Raw genomic sequence first — 19,400 nt, forward strand, 5'->3', positions numbered from 1 at the left:
TGGCAGGCAGATGCAACAGCCCGGAGCATGTACCGCCTGTGGCAAGGCGGAAGCAGGTTCTGACCAGCTCGGGGTGGGGGGCCACACATGCATGTACACAGGGGGCTCCCACACACACCCCACCATACCCACAAACCCTCCCGCATGAACCCCACCCTCCCCACAGAATCACACCCCACAAATTCTGCACCCACCTACCCCCTCCACACCCCTTCCCACATGCATGCCCCCTCCCCACACACACACCAATGCACCTCTGCAGGGAGCCCCGCTCACTGCTACCCACAGATGCACCCACCACCTATACATCCCCACAAACACCCTGACATCCCACAAACACTTCCCCACAAACCCCCATACCCACACACCCAACATATGCACACATCCACACACATACCCACAGCCCCATACCCACCCACCTATACCCCTCTACCGACACATCCCCACAATATACAAGAGTAAGATTTTATTTTGAGCTATTATGCAATCACTTCTATATACACTATGTAAACACACACAAATCTGACAAAATAGCTTTTAAAAATAAAATTAAACTATGTTATTGTGGATGTATGATTTTCAGTATATAATTTGGGGGGTTTTCAGTTCCAAAATGACAAGCCCCCTTCCCTAAAGGAGTACTTCCGGGGCAAGGGGAGGGATGTTTGGTGGCAAAGGTCAGGGGGTGGGTCTTCTGGTCCCAAGATGTTGATGAGGGGGCAGGGCATCTGTCAAGGGGTAGTGTTACCCTTGTGGCCCTTGGCAGCTCACCAAAACTGATTAAGCAGCTCTCCAGCCAAAATAATTGCCCGCCCCTGAACTAATTTGATATTCTCTGACTGTAACCACTGCTGGAGACTTAGGGTGCAAGAAACTTCACAGTGAACAATTCTGAAATAACCTGCCCAAACAAAGTTTTTTTTCACCCCCTCACTCCATGCAGCTGAAATATGAAGTTTTATATCTCTCCTAAAATACCTTACCCAAATATAACTATGGATGGTCATCCATATTAAGTGTCTTATGCTTTTTTGTATCCTGCTAAATTCTTGGCCTTAAGGAGGTTGTGTGGCAGCAGGATCCACAGGTTATATTATGCAGTGCATGAAAAATATTCCCTTTTATCAGTTTTAATCTGGTCATTCATTTTCACTAAATTTTCCCTTGTTCTTTTTAAGACAAGAATCAGTAAGAGTTCTCACTTTACCTTCTCTATCATGTCCCATCTTTAAACTAAATAGCACTAACATTTTCATGACCTTCTCATACAGAAATCTTTGATTTATTAGGAACACGCAGCCTGAAAATGAAAGATGCACTTTTCAGACTTTCTTGAAATTATACCACCACAAAAAACTCTTCCAGATGAGGCCTTAGGATGATTCAGGTTGCAGCATCTCTAAAAAAGTGGAGGAATTCTTACTTTCCTCCTGGGGAATGGTTATGAAACACTTGCTCAGTAGTAAAAGCTGCAAAGTGCACAGAATTATTCAGGTCAAGTGGAGGAAGAGGCTGGACTTTATTTCTCATTTCCCCATACTCCCTCTCAATTCAGACACTGTTTAGTTTAGAGAAGACAAAAAACAATAATATGTCTGTGTCCTACACAGAACTATAAGCTTCGTGTGGATGTTCTAAAAGATTCCAAGAGACCCCAAAAGTCATGGTAGGATGTGCAAAACACGGTAGCACAAGAATCTAAAAACTGCCACAGCATTTAATCAATTGTGAAAAATACTTGCACCAATGTTAGAGGCAATGATTTTTGTAGGTGGTATCTTTTGGTGGACCAACTGCATGGTTGGTATAGACTTAACTGAGCTTTTAAATGCAATGCATTCTTCTTCAAATCTATTTTGGTGGCTAAGAACTCATTAAAATGAGGTGAAGTTTTCATGAGGACTCCGACTTGAGGGCATGCTTCCTACTGAACTGCAACTTCTTTCTTTATCTCCTACCAACTATATTCATGCCACCTTAATTATTTAAAAACCTAATGCTGTTAAATTTATAAACCATGATGCATCTTCCTCGAGGAAAAAAAAGGGGGGCCTATCATTTCCTAAGGTCCCTTTCCACCCTACTTTTCTATGATTCTGTGCATCAATTTGAAGTTCAAATAATAGCTTTCTTAGGCTGCCAACTTATTAACATGTTTGAAATTATGTTAAAAATAATTTCACACTTCTCTAACAGTAAATAACAATGCATATTATTAATAATTACCCTTTACAACTTGTTAGGGAATTGACAATGTGCTCAGAGCTGTACAAAACATGCAAGTGGTTCCAAAGAGGATGGAGCTAGACTATTCTCAGTGTTGGCAGATGACAGAACAAAAAGCAATGGTCTCAGATTGCAGCAAGGGAGGTTTAGGTTGGATATTAGGAAAAACTCGCACTAGGAGGGCAGTGAAGCACTGGAGCAGGTTACCTAGAGAGGTGGCAGAATCACCATCCTTGGAGGTTTTTAAGCCCCAGATCAACAAAGCCCTGGCTGGAATGATCTAGCTGGGGAAGGTCCTGCTTTGAGCAGGGGGTTGGACTAGATGAGCTCCTGAGGTCCCTTCCAACCCTCATTTTCTATGATTCTATGAAAACTTTAAAACCAGTCCCTGCCCCAAATATTTACAATAAAGACACAGAGGCTAAACTTAACTTTTTCTCCCTCCTTTGTATTCACCAGCATTAAGAATACATGCAACATAGGTATCTGTGGGCTCTGCAGAAGCAGTCTTTAGAAGGAGCCTGCCTAAGGGTGGAAGCCTGGGAGGCTGTGGTGTAGACTATGTTCCATGCATGGGGGACCAGAAACAAAAGCATATGGGGTAACATCTGTGACAGGCGTTGTAGTATATGGAAGACTATCAAGTAGAGCTATCCCTAGAGGTGTGTGGAGTCTGGGGCATATCAGCCTGTGCAGAACCCGGGGGTAGGTCAGGAGGTTGGTGGTGAGTGGCCAGAGCCGGCAGCGCTCGGCTGCGGCATTTGGCAGCAGTAGCACATGGCAGCCAGGCCTATGTGGCACTGACTGAGGGGCTCCACAACGTGTGGGGCCTGGAGCAGTCGCCCCAATTTGCCTCCACCCAGGGACAGCCAAATTCAAGACATGAGCACATATATCAGCTACTTGGACAGAAAGAGTTCACTTTCAACATGAAGAAAGAAATAGCAATATTTGTCTGCAGTTCAGATGCATCTGACTTTACAACGCATTCCCCCTCAATACTGATATCAGCAATGTAGTATTTCAGTACCCAAGGATAAAATGATCTCAAACGTCAGATAAAACAAAGCTTCAATGTAAATAGTCAACTAGACCTTGACTAAAATGTACCTTTTGGCACTGCTTCTCTTGAGTATTTAGCCTCTATTCCTTCCCCAGTCAGGTTCCCAAAATTGTCAGTCCTCTCAAGGGACAAATCTGAGACTACGACACACTTAGATGTTGCTAATTGGTGTTAGAATTAAGACATTGCTTCCCTGTTCCTCATTTCTGGTTCGGAGGAGCAGAAAGGATCCAAAGAGCAAATTGTCAAGAGAGCTTGGCTGTTCTGTTCTGAAGAAAAAAGGATCTGAGGACCTGTTCTGATGGAAGCAACTACCTTCTGTGGTTAAGGAGGCAGCGTACTCCGATACCCAGGGCACTAGACTGCACATTGTGAAGCATGGATTCTATTCCTGGAGATCATTCTGTGGTTGTTGACAGGGAGCTCCTCCTGAGCACAAGGTAGAACGTGGAAAAAGGTGTTTGCTAAAATTTCAAAACTAGCCAACAATGAAAAAAAGAGAATGGAGCTGTGAGCTGACCTCAATAATGAGATGTGACAAAAGGGGAATGCTGTGAGGGATTTTGAAAATGAAGAAAAAGCACTTTAGAGACACTGTTGTCATCATCAGAAAACAGGGGAGCTAGTGGACATAACAACAACAGCGACATAGTCAAAACAATGGACTAGGAAATGACCTTTGCTGCAACATTCTGAATTGATATGGGTGGAATATGATTGCATGTGTCAAGGCCAGAGAAAAGGAAGTTACAGTAATTGATACATGAAACAGAGAGCCTGGATGAGTGTTTTAGTTGCGCAGGTCAGTGGTTGGCAATGTTTCACACTGGTTAGCACTGGCAATCCTTCAATTTGAGGATGATCTCTATCACAGACCATTGATGGATTTTAAGTTGACTTAAGAGTCCAATCCTTGAGCCACAGACCCATTCGCAGATGGTACAGGTCTTTCCAAAGAGGAGAGTAACTTGAATGTGGTGGGCTGGAATGACCCAACTTGGGTCCAAGGTGGATTGGTGCTTACTGCCACTGATTCTTCCCACTACTGCATGGCATGAGTAAGTACCTGGCTGTCCAGACACTGTGCAGGCAAAGCCTTCGCTGCCAAATGCCAGTGAAGCCCTAGCTCTGTGGACTGGATCCGATGGCTCCATGGGCTAGATCTGGCCCACAGGCCATAGGTTACTGATGTCTGGTGTAGGTGGATAGGAAAGGCCATATTTCAAAGATGTTACATGGAAAGACTCTGTAAGAAGTAGACACACAGGAGGATCTACAATAAGCCAAGGCAACCTTGGAGTGAGGTTACTTTAACAGAGTTTAGTTCTGAGTGCTGAGGTTTTTAATATCCTTAGTACTATATATTGGAACAAGTGGGTATAAGCAGCCATACCCAAGCAAACAGCTACGCTGCATTAACTGGTACACAGCAGCATAACATTTCTCAATCTCAACATGGGGCATGTGTAAGTAGCATGAAAGTGTACCCCAAGTTGGTTAGTTTAGGCAAGTGCACATTCCATGAAGTTCATACTTTTTAAATCAAATATAATTCATTTCTTGTAGGCTGTGTGGCAAGCGTGAGGTTTTACAGGAAGTCACCTTCCAGACCTTATTTGGATCAAGGCTGCTTAGAAACACTTCAAGATGCTTTAGGTTTTTGTTCAATGCTATGGTTAGTTTGTTCCCATACATTCAGCAATGAACTATGTACCTCCAGGTAATTAGAGCACAGCTCACATAGAGAGGATAATTGAAAGGAACCAGGGTGCTTTGCATAGGGGTGCATAGAGATCCTTTCTTTTCACAGCCCCATTGCCATGATTATTTTTCATTTGAATTAGAAAAACTAGATTCCACCCTTTCTATGCTTCCACTAGAAGAAGTGAAACTCAAATCTCAACTATCTCTAACAATCCCCTCCAGATGATTTATAGGCAGAGGGTCTGCAAATGTATCAATTCCTACAGCCACCTGACTAAGAAATTCCATTTGAAGGGATAGACAAGAAAGATATGCATATTTCTGGGAATATAACAACAGATTTAAGCTGGTGAGCGCTTTGTGACCACTCATAAAGGAGCCTTTCATTTTGTTTTTGGTTCCAAGCTTATGGGGGGCGGGGGGAAATCAATATTTATTTGCTTATATAGTATAAATCCTTATAAATCCAGCTATCAAAAATCTGGAATTCTCAAAAATCCAGCACTTTTTAAAAATACACTAGATCAGGGATTAGCAGCAGCCAGTCCAGGAACAGCAGAGGGGGAAGCTTGCACTCAGTGGCTGCTGCCGCCATCCACTGCCCTGTGCTGCTACTCTGCATGTGGCCGCTGCTCTGGGACCGGCTGCCGCTACCCCCCTGCTCCCCTAGCTCTGTGACCGGCTGCCACTCTGGTTTCAATAATCCAGAATTTTCATATTTCTGGCAGGTGCTAGGTCCTGAGCCTGCCGGATTTATGAGGTTATATTGTATGACACAAATGACAAGATCACTAACAACCTTAGAAATACCAGAGAGAGACTGTAATATCAGGAAATAGAGAATTAATAACTGGGTTGTCCAAGTACTGGGTGTTTAAAGAAGTACTATGAAATCCTGAAAGAAAGATTTTACTTCTAGGTTGCATTATGGGAAGGTCAAATTTCTTACGTTTTAATCCACTGGATGTACCAGCCTTTTTTTTCCCCACCTAGGCAGCTGCTCTCTCAAAATTCTTCCCTACATTACGTGCAACCAGGCTCCAAAGAAAGAGAAAAAATATAGCAAGAGTTAAGAGGCTAGAGTTAAGATGCTGCTTGCCTGTAAGAAGAAAGAATAACGGGGGCATTTTCAATGCCCTCTGCTGGATAGACAGGATAGACAGCTCCAATCATGGTTGGAGAGAGAGGGAAAATGAGAAAAACCAATAAATGTTATTCTTTGGATGAAGAATAAAAGGGAGGGTGTTGATTCTAATTAAGCTACAGTAAAATATTGAACAACTATTCTTCCACAGAAACTCTGTGAAGTGGGCTGGGGATTACTCAGCTCAGTCCTTTATTTTCCTGGGCATTTTTGTCTGTCTGTCTCCCCCACTCCCCTCCCCTTTCCATTCCCTGGAATTCCTTTAACTTCCTTTATGTTGGCTAATTATTCTTATTAGCTGGTCCAGCCCTCATGTTTCAGTGCCCGCAGCAGGGGCTGTAGCCCCTGCAAGCCCGCAGCTTGCTACACTCTGGTTCCCTGGTTAACAAACATATGGTACAAATTCACAGAATACACGAAATTCCTTTTCTGCAGAAGTAGCTAAAATTAAATCTCTCATGGGGAGAATTTAAGTGCAAAACCCAATGTTGGTTAGGGTTATCCGACTCAAAGTTGGAAGTGTGATCACTGGACAGTCAGCATACAACTCTAAAGACTGAGGATTACTGACAAAGCCACAACAATGGGAAAGTTTATCCATCTTGTCTGAAATTATTCAAGTACAAACATCTACAGATCCTTACAATGTTCTGCACCTTGAATTCACGTAGGGGGAAGAAACAGACCTGCCTGCTACAAGAAAGGATTAAAAAAAAGAGACCTCTGCCCTAAAGAGCTTTCCAGGTACAAAAGAATTCTATAGGTAAGAGAGGTACCATGGAACAAGTTTAACAACCGAATAATGCTCTTCTGTGCTTAATGATTTGCAGGTTTGGGGCAGAGAGATTATCTCCTGTGCTCATTAAAGACAGCTGTTCTTCAGAACAAGACCGGATCAAACCCAGGGACTAGTCTTCTGGCTCAAAAGGTACAAGGATTGAATTATACTGACTGGACATCAAATATCAAAATCCTCCGTGCTGACCTGTTTTCTGATAGGAAAGATCAGTTTTAATGGTTAAAGAGAGTTTTTTGTTCGTTTGTGGGGGGAAGGGGGGGCAGTTAATGCTCAAAAGGGTTATATAGAAGAATATTAAGATCTAGGTACATATCCCGTGGTTTGAGGCCTGTGTACTTTCCTACGTAATAACTGGAAGATGCTGGATTTGCTACTACAGGCAGGCCTCAGACTTACAACATTATTGGTTCCTGAAACAGGCATCTTAAGTCAAAACGTTGCATCTTGGAACCAGTTTTCCCATAGGAACAGTGATACAAATGGGGGACTGGTTCCTTTGCAATGGTCAATACTACGTGCAGCTGGTAAGTGATGGAAAAGGAAGGGGAAAGGGTGTGGGGGGCAGATCAACTCCCCCCATGGTGAGGGAGGGACTGGGGCTGGGACTGGGCCTGGGCAAGCACTGCCCAGCCAGGGCTGGGCGGGCATGGGGGGGGGGGCGGCAGTGGCTCCTGCTACTGCACACCACTGGTCCACTGCCCCCACCCTACCCCGCGCCCACCCAGCCATGGCTGGGCAGCACTTGCTTCAGCCCAGCCCTGGTCTCAGCCCCAACCCAGTCCCTCCGTCACCGTCACTGCAGGGGATGTTGATCTCCCCACCCCCTGTGCCCTTTCCCTTCCCCCTCTTCTTCCACCACTTACCAACTGCACACAGGATCAACTATCCAACTATTGTAAAGACAAAACCCATGTTGGAACATCGAAACAAGGTGTCAATTTATAAACGTCATAAGTGATGTTTGTCATAAATTGAAAAGTCATAAGTCAAAGACTGCCTGTACTAAAAGTTTTAAGACTGCACACAAGCAGTAGAGACTACAATAAAGTTAGTACATGCAAGAGACAGGGAAATGCTTTTCAACTTACACCTACAGACAAAATGGTTAAGTGGCTTGAGCACATGACTTCTGAGGAGAGGCTCAGGGAACCGGGCTTAATCAGTCTGGAGAAGAGAAGACTGAGGGGGGATTTAATAGCAGCCTTCAACTACGTGAAGGATGATTCCAAAGAGGATGGAGCCAAACTGTTCTCAGTGGTGGCAGATGACAGAACAAGGAGCAATGGTCTCAGGTTGCAGCAAAGGAAGTTCAGGTTAGACATTAAGAAGAACATTTTCACAAGGTAGTAAAGCACTGGAACAAGTTACCCAGAGAGGTGGCAGAATCTTCATCCTTGAAGGTTTTTAAGACCAGGCTAGACAAAGCCTTGGCTGAGATGATATAGTTGGGGACAGCCCTGCTTACAGCAGGGGGCTGAACTAGATCAGTGTTTCTCAACCTGTGGCTCACAGGAATATATGAAAGGTCGCAAATAAACCTTAAAAATAGTTTATTTTTTAAAGGAGAAAAACATAGAAAACCATGGTTTTTTCCTTGCAGGCTGGCAGAGTTCCAGCCTGCAAGGGGCTGCTTGGGGCCCCCCCATGCTCCACACACACACCTTCTGCCCCACACACTGGGGAGTTGGGACCTGGAAGAGGGGGGCAGAGGGTTGGGACTGAGGGACACTGGGTTGGGACTGGCCAATGTTTACAAATGGGTCCTGGTACAAAAAAGATGGAGAATCATTAGACTAGATGACCTCCTGAGGTCCCTTCCAACCCTAATTTTCTATGATTCTATGAAAACCTTGGGGCTGGGGCTGAGACCCATATACCATGCAGGCGGGGCCAGAGACCACCAGAGCACTGATTCTGCTGAGAGCAACCTGAGAGAGATTTGTGAAATCTATGTACAATTTATAAATTCTGGATACTTTTATGGAATTTTGGTATCATTAAATACCTCAAAATGCATACTAGGTCAGTCAAGGGATCAACATTCCTGTTATGTTGTTATACGGCTCGTTCTCATAAAAGCTACAGAAGAAACATGTTAACCTTAATATTGCACTTGACTGAACAACAAATGTATTAATTAACCAACTTTTTATGCAGAAAGTGGAGAGTGAATTCCACCCCTCCCCCCAAAGGACAACAAAAGGATAACGGACACACAACTGGGGTTTAAAAAGTCTAAGGTGGTCTGAAACAGTGGAGAACCATGAAAATGCAGCCTTCTAGAGGGAAAAAAAATTTGTTTAAAGGGGAGGGTCAGTCAGGGCTCTGGCAGACATTGTATTTATGGTGCAATGAACGCATTCATTGTGCCAGAAATTGCAACATCCCACCCTGGAGAGCTCCTTGGTCCCCAGTGGCACAGGCAACTAGGGATGAAGGAGTTCTCCCATCTCCAGGTGTATATGCAATGCAGACAGGCTGGCAGCATGGGTAGCTGGGAATGGGAGAGCTTCCCCCATCCCCAGCTGTTCATGCCCTAAGCTTGTGTACACCAGGCTACATGCACGCCACTGACTACGGTGAGCAAGCACAGTCATTTGCATGCCCTGGAAGATCCACAACGGCGATTTGACAAATTTTATTGCAGATCCCCAAAATTCCATGTCCTGCCATGCATGTCTGGCATGGTGGGATGCACGGTTTCTAGGATCTGTAATAAAATTTATCAGATACCAATTGTACCCCTAAGTTAACATCTGGTAAGGGTCTCAAAGGCACAAGAAGCTAGCTGGAGGAGGGAGTACATAAACTTCAAGTACCAGAAAGAAAATCAGAAAGACAGACAACTAGAAGAAGGGACTCAGAATTCCAAAAGGACACTGTCCCAGATCTTGAAGAACATTCCAGAGAAATAAGGTAATAGCATGTAGATTTTTTTCTGATTTGGTACATTTCTTATGCTGTCTAGAAGGAAGAGCAATTAGTTCAAAACCCTTTGCAAGGCCTGTGTCTTATTTACTTCCTCCCCCTTAGAGACATGTGACAGTTGAACTATAACACAGAGTGCCTGTAAGACTGGTAGGCTTAAGCAATGGCAATCAGACCCCTGATTCTGAGGGTCTAAGACAGCTGGACCATGTGAAGTAGTGATGAATAGCCTTTCCTCAGGAAGTCCATCAGAGACACTAAAAAGGAAAAAAGTTCCAGAGAATACTCAGACCTATGGAAGCTTAAGAGCACCCAGGATCCAGTATAGCGAGAGAGAAACACCGGAGCCTGGGAGCTTTATCAGTATCCTTTCTTTTTCAGATGCCTTCTGTGCAAAGCCAAGGAACTAATTTTAGTTTATCTGCTGCCTAGATTGGTCTGTGGTATTAAAGATTCTCTCTCTCAAAGAATAAGTTTTGGAGCTCAGATAAGATTGGAAAATTTTAGCTAATAAGGAATTATTAGGATAACTGTGCCGTTTCCTTGATCATCCAAAGTAGCCTGAAGATTAGAAATGGAGGGAAAAATACATGATATTGAGTATACAAAAATACATGACATAGAGTATCATTTGGAAACACAGCTATGAGTCTTTCCTTCTGGAGAAGAGCATTTCCTTTCTTGTAGCATTCTCTGCCCTCGGAATAAGCTTCTGTAGGTTGGTGTCAGTAGTCACTGGCTGAGCTGGTCCTACTATATATAGGATTGCTACTGATAAATCTGCAGGGTCTCTTCCAAAAAGATGCCAGGACAACTACTCAGCAGAATTTCTGATGTAGAGGAGTGAGACAGAGTGAAGAATGGGAGTGACAGAAAAAATGTCTGGAATTCTCTCATAGTGCTTTGATCACTGAAGGATACTGAATCAAGAGACCAACCTTGTGTGCACATTTCGTATGACCTGCAACAATGGAAACTTGCAACTCAGTGCTGCTTTCTGAATCTTGGATTGTCTCTCCTTTGAAAACAATACCAGTAGTAGGTTTTGACAGAGTCTCTAAATGCAGGATAAACTGAACTGACTGAACTTGGTTATCATCAAGTTCAAGCACTACAGGCGCATCCACACATGAAATAAATGCGAAGCAATAAACTCTGGCACATATCATGCCAGAGTTTATTGCTTCTGGGCGCTGCATTTAAAACATGCACCCAGGACTGCAGTATGTTGAGCCAGGTCAAAACAGCCCCAACTGGCAAAGGGCCCAGGGGGGTTAGCTGGCTAGCCCCACACTGGAGCACCCTCATGCCCCAGCCAGACCTGGCAGCATCTACACGTGCACTGCTGCACACTAAAGAACTCTGCCACAGGACAGTAGTTGTACAGTATTTACAGGTCCTAACCCATGATGGAGTTAATTAGTTTACTATGGCCTAACAGGGCTGCATGTGTAGAAGCAGAGACTTTATTATGGAGGTAATTAGGCAGCTCTGCAGTAAACATCTCATGTAGATGCACCCTATATGACATTAGAGCATTAGATTAGGAGACACCTTCTGGCTCATCAAGAGGAGTCCCTTACTATCACAGGCAACCCTGTGATATAACTCCTTCCATAAGCTTATCCAGCTCCCTCTCAAACCCAGTTAGGTTTCTGGCTCTTCTAGAATTTCATTCCCCTGATGGTTAGAAACCTTTTAATTTTCAACCTAAATCTGACTGATGTGCAGCATTACTGAACCCGTCAATACATGTCCCAGTAGCATATAGTCTAGTCTAGGAAAGGGTAAATGGGGACCATTTCTTGCCTGAGGATTGCAAAAGTCTATAAGAAACTTGTTAAATACTCCAGTTTAACATTTGGGTCTCTAAAACCATGCCAATCAATGATGATTAAACTAGAAAAATGTTTTAAAATGCTTTTGTTTAGCTCAGCAGCAGAAAAATCTCACTCAGCCTGCCTATGGCCAAGGAAGCAGAACAAAACAGACCCTTTAGTGGAAGGCAGTCTCTTCCCTCTGCTGTGACAGTCAGCTGTGGTTCCACTCCAGGTGTGTGGAAACTGAAGACTGTTTATGAGGACCCATGCACTTGCTGCAATACAGAATTTGGGAGGTTATTTTAACAAATGAATGAGGTTTGGTTCATGGTCCCAAGTCTGTCTGGCTCTGGGTATATATAAAGGAAGTGGAACAGTAATCCATTCATGGCTCACTTTGCCTATATTGCATGCATTCATTGTATCACAAGCAAGTTCACTAGCATTTTATGATATGGGTCCTAATCCTAATTCCTCTCTTCCACCTTTCCACATTAGAATGAACCAAAGGGCTTTTATTAAAGAAAAACAGGAAACCAAGTCTCATGCTTAGGAAATATGAACCATAGAAAAAGCATCTATATTTTCATCTCAAATCTCTTCTTCACGCTTTCTCTAGACTCTCCAAGAAACACCTGAGGTACGTATCACTGGATATCCTGGAACTGAGGGAATATCTGTTTAAATACTAAAGTGCTGATCTTCCTCATGAAACTGATTATAAACAAGCACAGCTCCTGAAAAAGTCTAAGACTGAATCTGGAGGGAAAAAAAAAAAGAAGAAAAAGTGATAGTCTTCTCTGCTTTAGAGAAACAAAAAAATAGGCTGGTTTGAAAACAAGCGAAAGTGATATAGCCAAACAAAAGCAGACCTGAAAGGTGAGCAAACCCCATAAGCCACGCAGTCATTATCACCATGTCGATACCACACTTGTTAAAAATGTATATTTTAATTTTCTGTATTGCTAAAGGTCCCAATTTGCCCAGGGATCTAGCTAAGCTGCCATTTTCTACCACGACAGAGTCTAATCTTTATTTAATGGATTTAGCATCTATCTTCACTAGAGTGGTCTCTAAGGGAAAGGGGAGGGGAGTATGAACGGGTATAGAAGAGATGATCAGAGCCCCCCTCTCCTTCATCCATCCGGCGCTCATGTTTGTGTTCAAAATTCAATTACCTCCTTATTGATACTTCACAGAGATATTTAAGCTGCAAACATGAAGCCCTGATTTCCCAGGGGGCCATGCCCCTCTCTATTTCACTGCTCTGCTTCCCCCAGGGTGAATTCCTGAGGCGTCCATATTAATAGGTAATCAGTCACAATTCATTTATTAAACAGCTAGCAAGGTTTATCAGCCTGCCCTGATTAGCCGGAAGAAGCCACTGAATTCCTAATTTATTTATGGAAATGTGAGTGTCTTTTTGAATTCCATTCATGAGAGACAGAGGTGCTGTGGGCTTGGCTCCTGAATTCTAACAGGAAAGCAGCAGGCAGACTAGAGACCAGGGAGTTTGCTGGTTCATCCTGGGAAATGCACTGTAGTGACCCTTAACATGGTCAATAGATTTAGGACCACAAAACCTACTGCACTAGCATTCATTAGATTGCTCTTCACAAAACAGGCATTATTACCCATTACAACTATTAAAATTATAATCCCAACTGTGCTGCATATGGATTGGCTGAAGAATGTTCCTTAAATGGGGTAGGAATATGGATAAGAATCTCTGCGAAATTGTACCAGAACAGTGGGAAGCAAACACACTTTAAGGAAATGTTAAAATGAGCAGCTTTGAACAGCATTAAAGGAATTATTGAGTCACAGTATATAATTCATTCAAGACCAATACAATTATCTTATTATGTTTTCCTTAAAACTGCTTCCACTAGCATTTAAAACAAAAAATTCACTGGCCTTTGCAACTGAAGCACTGAATTCTATGATTGTTTTACTTTCTGGTAATCCTACACTGACTAGGAAAAAAATCCCTCTACTCTACTGCTTCAGACTAGTAGAAATAGAAAAACTAAATGAGCATAGGCCCTGATGCTGTAAAGATTTATGTATGTGCTTAACTTTATGCATCTCAATAGCTGCAGTGAATTTAGTGGGACTATTCACGTGTATATGTGATATCTTAAAAGGATGGTCATAAATAGTTTAAACTAAGAAACATATTTTAAAATTCTTTGTTTTGAAGCAACACCTTAAACAAACAACACTTGCCTATTGTTTTTTTTAACCCATTGTAGTTACTGGGTTCATCTACACATGTCATTAAGATGTGATAAACTGTAGCATAGCTTGCACCAGTTTTATCATGATGCCTTAATGGCACATGTAGATGCTCAAACAGCTGCAGCCCAGGGCGCACGTGCAGACTCTGTGCATGGGACCCCTGCTATATAAACCAAGAGCAGCCCTGGGCTGGCAGGGGGGCCACAGGGTCAGTCCCAGGCTCCTGGAGGTGGTCAGCCAATGGAGAGGCTGCCTGGAGCACTAGAACGCCCCAGCACGCAGAGCCCTGTGGCTAGGTGGCAGGCAGGGGTCTGGCCCCCTGCTGCCTGGGCTGACCAGGCACAATGTATGCCCAGGTCACCATTAACATGCATGTTTAGGTGCATTTATTTTCGCCACCATAAGATAGTATTATCCCCCACATGTAGACTATGACACTTTACACTACAGCAAGCTAGTCTACTACGCAGTTAAGCACATGTGTAGATGCACCCACTATGACTAAAGAGATGATGGACAAATAAATATCATCATTATTCTTTCCATTTGCCAATACTCAGTTTCCCTGTATTGCCCTCATGTTTTTGTGAGGTTAACAAATCAATTTCTGAAAAGACTGGAAAATAATTTATGAAAAGATAGCACAAAGTGATGGTAAACCAACAAAATCTGGCAAGATGCACAAAGTTAGATGCATCATCCACCAATTCTTTTATTTTTTTTTATGTCTAGAGTTTAAGTTGACAGGGCTACTTTAATTATCCAAGATGTTATTTGGAACATAGGTAAGATTACTTTTAAACAGACTCATAGAAAGTTAGGGTGGGAAGGGACCTAAGGAGGTCATCTAGTCCAACCCCCTGCTCAAGGCAGAACCATCCCCAACTAGATCATCCCAGCCAAACCTTTGTCTAGTCAGGGCTTAGAAACCTTCAAGGATGGAGATCCCACCACTGCTCTGGGGAACTTGTTCCAGTGTTTTACTACCCTCCTAGTGAGAAAGTTTTTCCTAATATTTAACCAGAGGTGCACTGATATATCAGTCCACATAAGATCAACACTGATAAAAGGAAAATTGACATTATTGGCAATCAGCTTTTTTTGGCTGGTATAGTCAATAATGTCACCAATAAATGCTGCAAGTGTGTGCACAGCTGCAGCATGTACACATTCAGAAATGCAGCCCAGCAGTGTCTGGCTGGTAAGTCTGTGATGGGGAAGGTGGGGAGGGATGTGGGAGAAGAGGCATGGGGAGGGCAGATACAGGCCCCTTCAGTAAGGGAGGGAGTGGAGCTGGGACTGGGGCAGGCAATGCCCAGCCGGGGCAGGACAGGGCATGGGACAGAGCTGTGGGCAGCTCCCCACCACTGCATGCACCCCCAGAGGGAGCCAAGGGAGGCACTGTCCCCCAGATGTGTGTGTGGGGTGAGGGCAGGCTACCACTGAAGGCTCAGGGACAGGGGCTGTGCCAGACTCTTACTGGCTGGGGGGGGCGCGGCAGCGCCGGGCCAGGCAGCTACACGGTGGGCTACAGCCACCCAAAGTCCTCCGCAGACATGCTGTAGCCTCCCATCCCAGTGCTGCCCACTGCACCCCCGCCTACCCCCAGTGCAGCCCCGGCCCAGCCCCCCTGGTCCTGAGCCTGCGCTAGCTCCACACACAAATCCAGGGGGCACATGCCCCCCATGTCTCCCACAAGAGTGTGTGCAATGGCAGGCCACCCCCCACACCCACACGGGTCCATCCTGTGCCCTGTCCTGCCCTGGCTAAGCAGTGCCTGCCTCTGCTCCTACCTCAGCCCCATTTCCTCCCTCGTCGTGGGGGCCTTGATCTGCCTCCCCACATCCCTCCCCCCACAGGCTTACCAGCCGGACACTCATCTCCAAGCTTCCAGGCTGCATAATCGGCTGTTGTATCGGTACTGGCCGATATGACTGTTTAATATAATTGGCGATTGGTATGGGCCAAAAAATTCTTTATCAATACCCTGCTGGGCTGTTCAGAGGAAGGGGGGCAGTGGGGGGAACCCCTCCCTACTCAGAGCGTCCTGCCAGGACCTGGCCATACTCCCATCAGCTCAGCACTGTAGAAGGGAAGGGAAGGGAAGGGAAGGGAAGGGAAGGGAAGGGCTGCTTTAGTGCCCCCCCAGCTTCTAGCCTCAGCCACTGCAGGCATGTGCTTGCATTTTTTTCAGTCCAGAGAGGATGTCTGTATGGTTACAAACCAGTTCAGCCTACCCAGGTTAGATTAACCTGCAAAGATTAAATCAATTCAGGCTCAGGCTTTTTGAATGTCTGTCCCTAGCCCATATGTTCAATTGACACACATAACTGTATTCTTTCCGTTGAGCAGCTGTGCATCCCACAACCAAAGCAACAGCAGTGCTGTTGCCAGTGATTTTGCCATACTGCTGATGCTGTGCTTCACTTTCTGAATTGCAGGGAGATTATGGAACATATATATGAAGCTGAGGCTATTTGACTTTCAGCTGCTTGGAATTCACCAATTTCTAGCTTCTGAACCTTTAAGCCAACTGCACCAATTTCACACACAAGGTAGTCTGTGTAGCCCTTCAAGCCTCATATCTAGGTACTTTGATTTATCTGAAATTAATCTTACTTTTAATACTAGCCTTAGATTTACGTTTCAGTAGGTCTTTTCCATTCCTCCTTGTGCCTCTGGCCTTCAGTTTCAATTCAGAAAATAAGAGCACAAAGAAGTCCTGGGGGACCACCTCAGAACAACAACGTAAGAATCTTTGCTTACTCCTACAGAGGACTTTTGAGAACCAAAATTCTTGTGAAACAAAACATTTTCTGTTAGAAGACTTCTATATTTTAACTGTGGTTTTGAAAATGAAGTTCATGAGGTATGAGAGCTTCCTACAAGTACAAATGTTGCTGAGTTTGGCTCCCCAATGATTTCTTCATATTTGAGGTTGAAAGAAATAATTCATAAAAATTCCCCCCATCCCCGCCTTTTTTTTTATACTTCCTTTCCTCTGTCTCTTAAAAAGAGTATTGTTCAGCTTGAAGCTTGCAATTCTTACTAAGACAGATGTTTTTGATTAAAGAGCTAAAAGGTAATTAGACAGTGTTTCGGAAGAGTACGAAACTTAACAAAATTGAAGGCTTTTCTAAGGCAGTGGTCAGCAATTTATGGCCATTGGATTAGGCCCATGAGGTGGGGGGTTTGGTACCATTCAGTGGCAGAGGCCTTTGGCTATGGGCACACTCCCTATGCTGGCACAGGGACAAGCAGCAGTGGCAGTCAGGTCCTAATGCCCAACATCTGCTACCTCTGACCCATGGTGGGTCATCTGGCCTGAAGTCAGAAATAGTTGCCTATCCTTGCTCTAATCATGAGATTGGAAACATTTAGCTAAAAAATTGTTTGAGCTAAAGACTCCATACTGTCTTAACATATTTTTCCATCATACTGAACATATTCCATAATGATAAATAGTGAGTGGGATCATCTTTATTAAAATTGAATTAAAAAAAACAACCCTTGGCATTATCAAGTGCAAAAATTTTAAATTCTGGGAGCTCTGTGAGGAGACATGCAAACAAAGTCAGATGAAGGGTCTTAAAGAAATTTTAAACAATATGAGAGTGTCTGGAAAGCTTTAAAATGTTATGCAACTAATAGCTAGGGTAAGAATGTGAGAGTTTTCTTTATATGTCCCATTTTCTTTTAACCCACACCTAGCCTCTAGCAAAAATCTCTCTCCCACCCCTCTTTGACTGAACTTTCTCATATTTGTTTCTTGCTGGAAGAAAACTATTCTTGGAGGTTTGAGGATGATTGCACAAGGCATTTTGGAGAAATAAACTTTAAGGGTAAAATATTGTTTCCTTTTTTTAAAAAAAATGCTTTTGTGACAACTCAAAAGAAGCTTCGCCTGAAAACTTCAAACTTTGTTTTTGTACATGTAAAGTTTCAGTTAGAAACTATGTTCAGGGCTCTTTCTGCTAAGGTATCTGAGAAAATTGAAAGTTCTCCTGGGTAACCTTGCCTGGGAGCCACACAAATATCTGTGCGCTGTCCCCTCATGTAGCTGTGGGGAGACCAGTGGATGTTGTGTACCTAAACTTTAGCACAGCTTTTAATACGGTCTCCCACAACATTCTTGCAAGAAAGCTAAGGCAGTACAGGCTGGACGAACAGACTGTAAGGTGAATAGAAAACTGGCTATCATTGGGCTCACAGGGTAGTAGTCAATGGCTCGATGTCTACTTTGCAGCTGGTAACAAGTGGAGTGCCCCAGGGGTCAGTACTTGGGCTGGTTTTGTTTTATTCAATATCTTCTTGGATATTCAGTATCTTTGTTTTGTTCCATACCTTCATCAGTGTCCTAGAAGATGGCACAGAGCACATCCTCCACAAATTTACAGATGACACCAAGCTTGGAGGAGTAGTAGATACACTGGAAGGTAGGGTTGGGAAATCAGAGAGACCTAGACCAAATGGAGGAGTGGACCAGAAGAAATCTCATGAAGTTCAATAAGAACAAGTGCAAAGCCCTGACCTTAGGATGCAACAGTCCCATGCACCAGTACAGGTTGGGAACCGACTGGCTGGGCAGCAGCTCAGCAGAATAGGACCTGGGGGTTATAGTGGACAATAAGCTGAATATGAGCCAACGGTGCCCTTGTTGCAAAGAAGGCTAACTGAATACTGGGCTGCACTGGTAGGAGTGTTGCCAGCAGGTCAAGTGATTATTGCCCTCTATCCAGCACTGGTGAGGCCACATCTAGAGTACTGTGTTCAATTTTGGATCCCCCACTACAGAAAGGATGTGGACAAATTGAAGAGTCCAGTGGAGGGCAATGAAAATGGTGAGGGGGCTAGGGCACATGACTCCTGAGAAGAGGTTGAGGGAACTAGGTTTATTTAGTCTGGAGAAGAGAAGACAGAGAGGATTTAATAGCAGCTTTCAACAACCTGAAGGGAGGGGTGAAAGAGGATGGAGCTGGACTGCTGTCAGTGGTGGCAGATGACAGAACAAAGAACAACGGTCTCAAGTTGCAGCAAGGGAACTTGGTTAAATATTAGGAAAAAAAACCACTCTCACTAGGAGGGTAGTAAATACTAGAACAGGTTACCCAGACAGGCTCTGGAATTTCTATCCATGGAGGTTTTTGAGACCCTGCTAGACAAAGCCTTGGCTGGGATGATCTAGTTGGGGATGGTCCTGCTCTGAATGGGGGGTTGGACTAGATGACCTCTTAAGGTCCCTTCCAACCCTAGTTTTCTATGATTTATCGGTGCACCCCTATATCTAATCTAAACTTCCCTTGCTGCAACTTGAGACTGGTGCACCTTGTTCCATCATCTGCCAGTGCTGAGAAGAGTCTCGCTCCATCCTCTTTTGAACCCGCTTTCAGGTAGTTGAGGGCTACTATTAAATCCCCTCTCAGTCTCCTCTTGTCTAGACTAAATAAGCCCAGCTCCCTCAGCCTCTCCTCAGAA

General features: G+C 44.0%; 1 protein-coding gene across 3 annotated transcripts in view; it reads right to left on the reverse strand.

Annotated features, from left to right (window-relative positions):
* The window catches only part of LIN52 (lin-52 DREAM MuvB core complex component), a 95,767-nt gene that overhangs the window by 24,049 nt on the left and 52,318 nt on the right, over nucleotides 1–19,400 (reverse strand). The window contains exon 6 of one of the 3 annotated variants that reach the window (XM_019518839.1): nucleotides 5,192–5,281. The exons of the other annotated variants lie outside the window; for them this stretch is intronic. Within the exon in view, the coding sequence (XP_019374384.1) occupies nucleotides 5,268–5,281 (14 nt within the window). The 3' untranslated portion in view covers nucleotides 5,192–5,267. Of the gene's footprint in view, nucleotides 1–5,191; nucleotides 5,282–19,400 lie in introns of those variants that run through there. 3 annotated transcript variants of the gene reach the window in all.

This window comes from Gavialis gangeticus, unplaced genomic scaffold (genome assembly GCF_001723915.1).
Source record: "Gavialis gangeticus isolate Ggan-Ray unplaced genomic scaffold, GavGan_comp1, whole genome shotgun sequence".
Classification (NCBI taxonomy): domain Eukaryota; kingdom Metazoa; phylum Chordata; order Crocodylia; family Gavialidae; genus Gavialis; species Gavialis gangeticus.